General features: G+C 32.5%; 2 protein-coding genes across 2 annotated transcripts; one reads left to right on the top strand and one right to left on the bottom strand.

Moving 5' to 3' along the window:
• The first annotated feature begins 1,026 nt into the window (after positions 1-1,026).
• Positions 1,027-4,852, top strand: LOC130808884 (uncharacterized). Its single transcript, XM_057674424.1, has 2 exons — positions 1,027-1,385; positions 4,419-4,852. Exons 1-2 carry the CDS (start codon positions 1,159-1,161, stop codon positions 4,624-4,626), a joined length of 435 nt encoding a protein of 144 aa, XP_057530407.1. The 5' UTR covers positions 1,027-1,158; the 3' UTR covers positions 4,627-4,852.
• Positions 4,853-6,373: 1,521 nt separating this feature from the next.
• Positions 6,374-10,714, bottom strand: LOC130808755 (peptidyl-prolyl cis-trans isomerase Pin1-like). Its single transcript, XM_057674237.1, has 2 exons — positions 10,223-10,714; positions 6,374-6,751 (listed from the first exon to the last, which is right to left on the bottom strand). Exons 1-2 carry the CDS (start codon positions 10,455-10,457, stop codon positions 6,627-6,629), a joined length of 360 nt encoding a protein of 119 aa, XP_057530220.1. The 5' UTR covers positions 10,458-10,714; the 3' UTR covers positions 6,374-6,626.
• Between the last annotated feature and the right edge of the window lie 562 nt (positions 10,715-11,276).

Below are 11,276 nucleotides of genomic sequence, written 5' to 3'. Positions count from 1 at the left end.
TTATTTATAAAAACCTAGAAGATCTTTTACTAAATTGGCTTAAAATGACATATTAATTAATAGTATTTTGTCTTAAATGAATTATAAAAATTGACAAAAAATGGCCTACGAATCATGTTGTTTTAATTAGAAATGTTGTTAAATGTAATTTTTTAATTTAATATCATTGTCATCATTTTTTTCCATGGAATTGATCATGTTTAAGCTAGGCTAAACAAAATCAACTCTTAACTACATGGAGCATTTAAGGATCTAAAACTACGACAAATTAATATTTAGGTGTTGTTTGGTATCGTTTTGATTTCTTATTTATTATTTTTAAAACTAGTTTTTAATCTAAAAATGTTTTGGCAAAACTGTATAACATTTGTTCAGTTTTTGGAAAATCAAAACAGAAAAAAATGAAAATCAGGTTTAATAATTTTTAAGAAAAATTTTCCTTTAGTAAGTGAAACTAAGATTGGTGATTTATTCAAGAGTATAGTCCCTAGTTCCTTGCTCTAAACTAGACCTTCAAACCCAACCCTAATGTAAGTTGAATTTTAACCCCTTTATCAATCATATAAGTTGAATTTAAGTCTTATTTTTAAATTTTCTAATCATGTGAATATAAGTTTTGTTTGATACTCAAAATGAATGAATTTGTCCAAAATCTAAACATAAATCAGTTTTACATTTATGAAAATATATTAACTAGAAAATAAAATTGACACTAAACAGGTCCTAAGAACTTAGTTTTATTAGGCTATTGCTTTGGAAAAAAGTCATTAGTTAAGCATGCACAAATAAGCTGTTTGATAATTAGTTTTTTTATTGGTTTTTTATTTGAAAATTGATTATTGATTTTTTCTAAGTCAAACCACAATAAAAAAACATTTGGTAAATAACGTTCAGCTAACTTTTAAATCAAAATAAAAACATTTATTTATAACAACTTTTCTATTAGCTTTTAATATTGATTTTTAGCTTTAACCTATATTTTTCTACTACTACTATCAAGGAGTGAATAGCCACCAAATAATGTTTAGGAGACATCATTCCCACTTTCCCAGCAAGCTAATTCTAACTGATAAATAAATGTCTCTAACTCTAAAATAGGAGTACTAAACAGTGATAATTGAAAAGTTCAAAAGTAGAAACAATATTGGGATTGGCTGAATGAAGATTTCAAAACCCTTCATACTTCCATCTCTTCTTCTATCACTGATCTCTATAATAATAGCTTCAAGCTTCCTTAAAACCCCTAAAAATTCCGAAGATAACATCAATACAATGGAAAAAGCAGCAGAAAATGGGGGGTTAGTCTTAGAAATATTTGGAGTAAGAATTGAGAAAAACCCTCTTCAATCTAAGCTTGATGATCTTCAAGTAGCCACTTGGCCCAAGTAAGTAAACTTTCCTTCTTTTTTGTTATGGAGTTTTTTTTTTTTGTTTGATTTATTAGAGTTTTGGTTAAAAGAATTTGGAATTAGTTACTATGACATAGTGTAATGCAATTTCTCAATTTCATGAAACATAATCTTTAGGTTTAATTGGTTGTTTACAGAAAAAGTTTGTGTTTTGGGTGTGTGGATTAAGAATTGATTTGATTGTATTATGTGCAAGTATGATAAGATGTTGAGGTTAGTGGGTACAATAGTGATCAAAACATTATATAAAATGGAATTATTAAACACTGAATTGAAGGGTGTGTTGATTATACTTGATTGGTTCCAAAATAGTTTAACTTTTCATGCAGGACTAATTTGAACCTCATCTCTAATTATTGTACTAAAAAATTATAAAAATTTGATTTTAGTAATGTTTGCATTGAGACAAACTCAAACAAGATTCCACTTAACTATATTTTAATCTTAAATTAATCACAAATTAAGGGTGATCAATGAATACGGTAAAAATCAAGTAAATTGGAACAGAGGAAGTATCTTCTTTTTGTTACATGGTAGCCTTAGGGAAAGGGAGGGCTAAGGGGAGGGGCAGCCATAATCAAACCTATGTCCTTTAAAGTGATACATGCTTCAACCGAGACAAAACCTCATTCTCGATTGAATTAATATCTATTAAGAAAGTTGTTTACTTGAACTATTCATATTTGATAAGAATTAGACATGGGTATTTAAATAGTGCCAAAAATTGATGTTCCTTTTGTTGTTTGTTAGAAATGGTTGAGTTTGTGGTAAGTTGGAAACCTCTACTAGGTAATTACTGGCTTAATTGGTTGAATAACCAGCATTATCAATATCTTATGATAGGAGATAGTATCTTGGGTTGTTGTTGGGAGGGAGGCTATAAGGATAGTCTTAACTAGCTATCATGTATAAGGCACATTTACACTGTTTGAATAACATTTTTGAAAGGAAAGGAAGGAGAGGGGAGAGTAGGGAAGGGAAGGAGAATTGAGGAATAATTGGTGTGTTTTTCTTCTAAATATATTCCATGTTGGAAGGATTTATTTGTTAAAATTGCGAAGAAGTTCTTCCTTCCAATTCCCTTCCTCTATAAACCTCCCTTCACCTATCGGTATCCAAACAAAGGAAATGCAATCCCTCTATTTTTCTCCCTTGCTTCTCCCTTTATTTTCTCCGATCCAAACATAGTGTTAATGAATCAAAGCTTATACTTCAATTCAATCACCGCCTTTCTACCACCTGCATCACTACCATCCACGGCTACCCCAAATTTGGTGGAAGAAGAATTTCTCATGGTGGTAGAACGAGGGATAAAAACAATCATGTGAAGGTGTCAATGCGGTGGTGGGATAAAAGCCAGTGAATTTGTGCAAATTATAGTTCTAATCCGTTTCGAAATCGAATTTTAAAATGATAGAATCAGGAATCTAAGTGTTTACTCAACTCATGAATTGAAATTGAATTCAAATTTGCAGTTTCCAGAATTGAAATTCAAGGGATTAAAATCATTTCCACATTTCAAAAACAACCTAAAAGAGATCATGTCAAGATGACCGTACCACATTTTGACGTTGCTCAACATAGCGTGTAACTGAGGGTTGATGGTCTTGTATTGTACCCTTTATCTGTTCGTTGAAATCCCATTGTTCAAGAGAAACTTTGGTCGATAGGTCAATTAACTAAGAAAAGACGATAGTTTTCAATCGAATGCTGATGCGTATTGCCACGACTAAGGATATTAATGCAAATATGGCACTAACGCAAACTGCTCCTGTAACGACTCTTCTTCCCTGTGACACTCCTGAAACAGTATTGAAGCTTTTCTTTTAGAACCCTCCACTCTTGATAATGTTGATAGACAAAGTAGTAGTTTTAATCACTCACAAACACTTCATTATAGCTCGATCACACTTCACCCATCTATATGTGAGACCCTTTTATTTATAGTATAAGATAAAAGAAATAAACCTCGATAGCATAAAACTCTAATCACTAGCACAAACACACGACTCACAAGAGTTGTACGCTTGTGCAACTACTCATCTAAGCAAGACTCTCACTCAACCTACATTGTACGTATGCAAGAGTCCTATGCTCATACAATTGCTTGGGCAAGGGCTACAGACGTCCAATTTAAACAAGAGACTACGTAGGCTGCATTCTATGCACGCGAAGTGGTGTACGTGCCATCCAACTTTTGTAGGCATTCGACTTCTTACGAACTCAACTAGCTATATACTAGTTCTACAATAACTACTATTTATTGTTTGATCCTATTAGGAGTCTGATACATATATTGTAATCCTACTAGGATGTGAATTACAACTAGGAACGAAAAGAACTCTAATTAGGCTCGGACTCCTCCTACTTGTCAAAATAGACAAACATTCCTATTGCTAATTAAATTAGGAATTGATCTCACTCTTTGATCAATGTAACATCTATCATTTTCAGACTCCATCCTAAAAACAATTGGTGATAGGAGAAGTAGTCCATCGAGCTTATATGTTGGTCAGCATCTCTCTAATTCTTTGATGTGGGATCATATATGAAAGTTATTTTTTCAACACTCCCCCTCACACATGAGCCCATTTTTTAATTGGGTGGGAACGTCATTTTTTTTCTAACCCACACATTGTTTTTTATGGAAGACCGAGTTTTGTTCTGTTTCCAGTTGATCGGAAATCATCGGCTTAGGGCAGGGTCACATGATTTGCTAATCGCCTCGTGAATCGCGAATCGATAAAAGCGAATTATGGTTGGTTTCATGCTATTTTTGAACCATTTTGAGCGAATTGCGAAATTCAAAAAGTGAACTAACTAGTGAATTATGTTCCACTGGTTTAGGGTTTAATTCCTATTATATTTTTATTTCTCATCACTAGAATGATAGCGTTACATATTTATATATATTTATACTAATGTGAAATTCACATTGCATCAATTGGTATTGTCCTAGATGTTTTATCAAGCTCAGTTTCATCTGAAAATTGTTTTGTTTAAACATAGGTGGACTGGTCAACCCAGCAAAATTCCGTGGACTTTTGAAGCAGAGGAGACAATGTACCTTTTGGAGGGTAAAGTGAAGGTTTCTGTTGATGGGCGTGATGGGTCTTTTGAAATTGGAGGCAGTGATTTGGTTATCTTCCCTAAAGGCATGAAAATCACTTGGGAAGTACTTCAAACTGTGACCAAGCACTATCATTTGGATAAATAAAATGGATGTGAATAACATTCTTAGAGGATATCACGCCTTAAATTTGTTGATATATGTATCCTTTTATACTCGGGAGTCGAGACTACTTACGACTTGTTAAAGTTAAAACTCTATTATCATCAACACAATTGGCAGGTGTAGCCGTTAATTTTATGGACTTGTGTAAGGTGATCAAGGGACCAAGTTTGATAACCAAGCTTAATATTTCAATTGAGTGATTTCTTCCCTTCTCTATTTTAAAAAAGATTATGTATAATTCGTCTATGTAGTTATTGATATTGGGTTAACAAAATGTCGTTGAACGGTTGACCCTATATGACTGTACCCATAGGCCCACCTTAACCGGAGATCAATCAGTGATCCGCCTTATGCGACTTATTTCTAATATAGATGTTGCGAGAGTGCATTGGTAGAAACCTAAATGTGCTTTTAATTAGTAACCTTAAGTGCAAGTTATCGGACTACAAGTTTTGTTAACTCTACCTGTTAGTACTCTTCCCGCATTGTCGGCCCCAAGCCTAGGTAAGCACTTGGTTTGTGACAAGAGTCAATTTTAAATTTTGCACTTTCATACGATTTGATGGTTGTTAACACATGATTTAAAAAGAGATAGTAATGTGGTGAGTTTTAGAGCTAGAGTAAACACAACTCAAATTAAATATACTTATAAACATGGTGGATAAAGTTGACCTTTTGAGCTTGAAAATATGGTCCTCCCCAAAATGTTTTGTATTGGCTTAGGTACTACGGCAATAAAATCTTCATTACCAAAAAAAATTACTCCATAAGGTTATTCTAGGAGACTTTCATCTCCTAGTAAATAAATACAACAACGGAAACGCAAAGCTTCCAAAGCTCAACAGTGGTTTGTCTAAACTCTTCAAGGTGGTGAAAATTTAAAATGAATAAGATTAATCATCAACAAAATGAACGAAATAAGATAAGTTTTAATTTATTTTCAAAAGTAAGCGTGCAATTTCAAAATCTGTGATTTGGGGCTGTTCGCAGTTACTAATTGCGAACAGGTAAAAAAAAAAAACAAACTAGCTGTTCTCATTTACTAACTGCGAACAACTTTAATTTTTTTTTGATGAACAACTACTTCACTTATTTTTTGATCAACTTTTTTTTTATCTGTGCGTATTTGTGGAGCATGCTGTTAGTAACTGCGAACAGGTCAAAAAAAAAGTCAAAATTGTTCCCAGTTAGGCAGTTACTAATTGGGAACAACTAATTAACTGGGAACAACTAATTTGTTTTTTTTACTGCGAATAGCCCCAAACCACAAGTTTGAGAATTGCACGCTTACTTTTGAAAATAAGTTGAAACTTATCTTATTTCGTTTGTTTTGTTGTTAATTTGTATTAATCATTTCAAATTTTCCAAGGTGGTTTCTCTAAATCAATTGATAGATTTATCAGATATAGATGGTCACTAAAAATCGATCCTAGATGGATTCATGAGTTGTAATTTCGTTCAGATGAGATGATTAGCTGCATGAAAATGCAAGGGCACGTCAATGAAAGATAGGAAAAGATGGGAAAACTGAAAATTGTTAATGAAGTGCAAACTGTAAATTGGCGCAAAACTTCGAAAACATCTCCTATTTGACCTCCTCTCAACATTCCTTTCATCTCGCTCCTACTTTTGAAACAATCTTGTAACAATAAATAGAGATAACGGAACGGACTTGGGGAAAAATGGAAAAAAAAAAATGCGTTAATCCTATAAATGAACAGGCTGAGCCTAACAGCACAAAATATTGAGGCACTCATTTCTTATTTTAGCACAAGAAACAAGCAAATACGCATATCATTGAATCAACATTGTTCAGAAACAAGTCCCATTCAGAATTTATCTCAACACAAAAACTGGAGATCGGCAAGTTTTGCACTTGTAAAAAGCACAGTACATCCTAGCACTTGCCTTCTAGAAAATGGAAGGCATATTACAACAGAAAACAATCAGAAGCAACAGGTGCCATAAATAGATTACAGGTTTCAGCCTGTTCTCTTGATGATGTGAACTCCACTGTCTGTCTCAACAATGTCACTTATTTCACCAATCTCTAGTGCAAACGTTGCATCTTCAAAAGGTTTTTGCATTTGACCTGGACCAAAGGGACCTGCAGTAATAACCAACAGATTAAGAGGTCTGCACCAATATACACTCTAAAAATAATGTACCACTTAGTAATGGGAGTAAATCAAACTATAGAAATAATGGTAAGCATTTGATGCTTATCCCTCCAAATCTTTGCCCCTCCTCATTTAGTGTCCGAATAAAAAGAATATATCTCCCATTCCTTTCACTCCATTTCTTCCCATCCTAAAAAGATCATAAGTGGGAGTTGGGACAAATTGTTAATGAACTTTAATTATTAACGACACCAACACTGTGTTAATGGACTTACAAAGTTCAAGATTCAATTGAACATGTTGGGCCCAACAACCGTAAATGAACCGTATTAGTATGATATTGTCTGTTTAATATAATAATTAGTTACATATTTTGATAACTTCACCGACTTTTGTCATCAAGGGGCCAACAATGATACCAATTGAAAAAACAATTAGATAATTATATAAATATACACTAGAATGGGACGTTGAATAGAGTATATACGTTGAGAATCAGTTTTGTCTCAATTGAAGCAAATACCGCTCTTCATAGATAAGATTCTAAATTCGATTCTCACCTTACCCTCACCTTCCCTTAGCCTATCATGTAATAAAAAAAATTGAATATATAAGTATTTTTATTGTTTCGATGGAGCAAAATATTTATATTTCTTTGATTACGAAATTAAAAGTGCAACTAAATGAAATGAAACACAACGACGTAAGGTGTTTGGCTAAAGCCTATCTCTCCACCCTTGGATTCTCAAAATCCTTTAGATTTCCTAAAGCCTCTATTCTTTTTATTTACTTTCTTTGAGTTCCAAATTACACAGTAGAATGTCACACTTATCCTCTACAGAATACCGTAGCACCTATGCCACCAACTCTAGCAACTCCTGAGTATGACAGAAATAAGGCAAACCGCAAACCTTACTCTCTCAAGTTATTTTCACTTCATAATTTAGTGAATAACCAACATACAATTTCTCACAAAAATAAAATAAACTCTTGAGTTTTTGTGAACGGTGATTGATAAGAAGTTTATGATTATAAAGGATCAAACTTGGTTTCTTAAAGTGAATATAGCAGAATTGAATAGCTTGTGCCTTTACTTTCAAAACCTTTGAATGAGTGTGACCTCCTTCTATACCATAAAATCTAGAACGCAAAGTAAGTATATAATTTGAAGGGTTATGAAAATCTAAGGGTAGAGACTTGGGCTCTAACTGAACTCCTTACATCATTGCGTTTTGTCTCATTTGTCTTCACACTAATTTCATATTTATTCTTTAAAAACAATTCAAATCTTCATTCAAATCTCAGGATCTTGACAGTAGTAAAAATTATTTCATTCGGATCCCAAAAAGTCAAACTCGAAAAACATATACTCTATTCAAACTCTCTTCTAGAGTATATTTGTACAAGTATATTAATCTTTCAGAACCCACGTTAAGAAGTTCAAGTAAGATATTATCAAATAAGACCAACAAAGTTGCTCAACTTCATTTCTTTTAAGCCAGACAATCCAGCAACTTATACATAGGTTTAATCACGCCCACAAAAGTTCGTAGTCGCGGCTCTATTGTGCACTTGTGCCTTAATGTTCCTTTCAATCGTCAAATACTAGCATGTAAAATAAAATCTCCATGAAGAAAAAGCCTAATTCAGGCATTCTTAAGAGTCATGATCATTGTTGTTAAAATCGCGATTCTGATCCACGATTCTACAATTTTACGATCCAAAAATAAGTGAACGATTTGAATTGTAGGTAGAATCTTAAAGTTGTAGAATCTTACGATTCTAGTTGGAATAAAATTCTTAGATGTAGAATCATAACACGATTCTACAATCCTATGATTTAACGATCCGATTCTACTAATTTAATATCAATTATTATTAATTTTCTTATGTATAATCTTTCACTAATCTGTTTCACATATATAAATAAATTTCAAATGTTACATCATGAAAACTTTTACAAAAATATATTACTTAATTGGTATAAAGATTTAAACTAATTATTAAAAAGTTTTTTTTACATTCTTAAAAATAAAGTCCAAGAAACTTTAATTCATAAATTTAGACTTTTGAAATGAATAATAATGTTAAGATACTAGATATTCCCTCCTATTCATGCTAGTCTCATTTAGTTTTTCACACTTGCAGAGACAACATTTTAATCCTTAATATCTCAAATTCTTAATTAAAAATTATAAAAAATTGATATTAATAATCGTTATATTGAGACAAATCAAACAAGATCTCACATGACTATGTTTTAACTTATAGATTAAGAGTAAAATACAAATTAAGAGTAATAAGTGAATAGTGCCCAAAAATAAATGGAACAAGTAGGGTGAATAGGAAGGAGTATTTAAATATATTTAAGTTTATTTGTAGAATGGTACGATTCTACGATTCGATTCTACTAATCAAATTCTACCTCTGTAAACGATTCTAAGTAGAATCCCATTTTTAACGACTTTGGTCATGATACCTAATTAACAAAAAAAGTCTTCATCAAGTGATTAATACCATATGTTCTTTATCAAACCAGTACTTCCTAACCAGCATCCTCTATCCCATAAAAGGAAAATGCTACTTCTTATTCATCACACTTCACCCAAGGAAGACTTTATCTCAAAACTCCTTCGGGATGCAGAGGGAGAGGTTGTTGGGTCTCTTGGTAGTAAATATAACACTAATTCATTACAAATTTACCACTGAAATTTTTTTCTAAACACTAAAATAATCAATTTTCTCACATTTTTAGTAATATGCTAATGAAAAATTAGCTCCTAGAGACCTCGTCAAAAGTTCCACAACAGATTATTGCTTTAACCAAATAGAAAATTAGCTGTTAGAGACCTCGTACAGGGTTCCCACTATCCCATATATAGCAGTATTAATATTAATACTCCTTTTGCCACTCCTCAATACTAGTATTAGTGGTCCTTTTCTACCAATTATATTTTTATGAGTTAACTTCCTTTCTGCTAACTACATGTTGGATATTTTTAATGTATCTTGAACAATTGTCAAGTCATTAACCATAGACCAGGATAAGAAAAGTTGGAGAGTCAACACATATACAGAGAACAGCGTTAAATGTGCAAAAATCATTCCTTAATGTAAATATCAGCAAAAAGAAAAACAGTTAAATCACTTCGCAAAGATAGGACACATTCACAAATAACAGAATTCTACACTTTCCCAGCTTCATCACTTTATAACAAAGAATTAACTTCAGATCCGAACATATATCATGAACCGCAATAGTTGATAAGTGTATATCGATTTCAAGCGAAAAAGGATTCAGTACAAAGAATTGGCAAATCAAATGAAAATGAAACAATGATCAGAGAAGAGACGAAAGCACAACAGATTCGAAAATTTTATGGAGTTTCCACACAATAATAATACATCTATAGAGTAGTAACTATGAAACGAAATCGAGCATAGAATAAAAAACAGACCTAGATCGCCGCGGCGCTTAGCAGAGCTACAATCGGAAATGCGAGAAGCGACATCATCGAAGGTTTGTTTGCCAGAAAGAATATCATCGCGAATAGATTTGAGCTGAGAAATAGCAGATTCTTTGGTGGTATTCATGATAATGCGACCTTCAGGATCTTTCCAAGAAGCCTTTCTGCGAGAACCTTGATGCTTAATGAGTATGTGAGATGCCCTAACTTGGTTCTTCGTTGCCATCTTCTTAGTCTTCTTCTGATGGTGATGGTGCTTCTCTTTCTCTCTCTTTATCTCTCCTCCTCGATCTCGGTCGATCGAAGTCTCCTTCTTTCTCTTTCTTTCCGAGGACTCAATTTTCACTTTTAAGTTCTACACAGTGAAAAAGGTATGCTAAGGCGTGTCGACTGTCAGAGAGAGACTAGGCTCTAAAGAGAATCGGAGATAACAAGATAGATGTGAGTGAATGACAAACTCATAATTCGAGTCGGCCATTTCACAAATTCTCAAGTGATAATATTTTGATTGAATTGACTCAATATATATTTATTCTCTTAAGATAGATGTGGTGATTTTTTTTATGACTTTTTATTATATTCTCTTTCAATTTAATTTTAACAATTAAATTTACAAAAAAAATTTGAGTTATGATTTAACTAGCGTTTATTTTAAGGATTTTTTCTATTGTTAAATCTAGAACGATCATGAGAGGCATTCTTATTTAAATTGAATTACGTTACTTTCTGCTGATTCAGTTGTAATTTTTTTTTCATTGGCCAATTTCTTATTTTTTTTATTTTGATTTTCATTGATCTATTCTAAACCTCTACTTGACATACCGTAAATCTCTACTTGACATACAATAAACTCTTACTTGATAAACTCTAAACTCCTACTTGACATACTATTAACTTCTACTTGACATACCATAAATACCTGCTTTATCATAAACCTCTACTTGACATACTATGAATACTTACTTTATCATAAACCCCTAATTAACATAACTTAAAACCTCTACTTCACATACCATAAACCACTACTTCACATATTCTAAACCCT

Source organism: Amaranthus tricolor, chromosome 3, assembly GCF_026212465.1.
Source record: "Amaranthus tricolor cultivar Red isolate AtriRed21 chromosome 3, ASM2621246v1, whole genome shotgun sequence".
NCBI lineage: Eukaryota > Viridiplantae > Streptophyta > Magnoliopsida > Caryophyllales > Amaranthaceae > Amaranthus > Amaranthus tricolor.
This window is presented reverse-complemented; position numbering and strand designations above follow the sequence as displayed.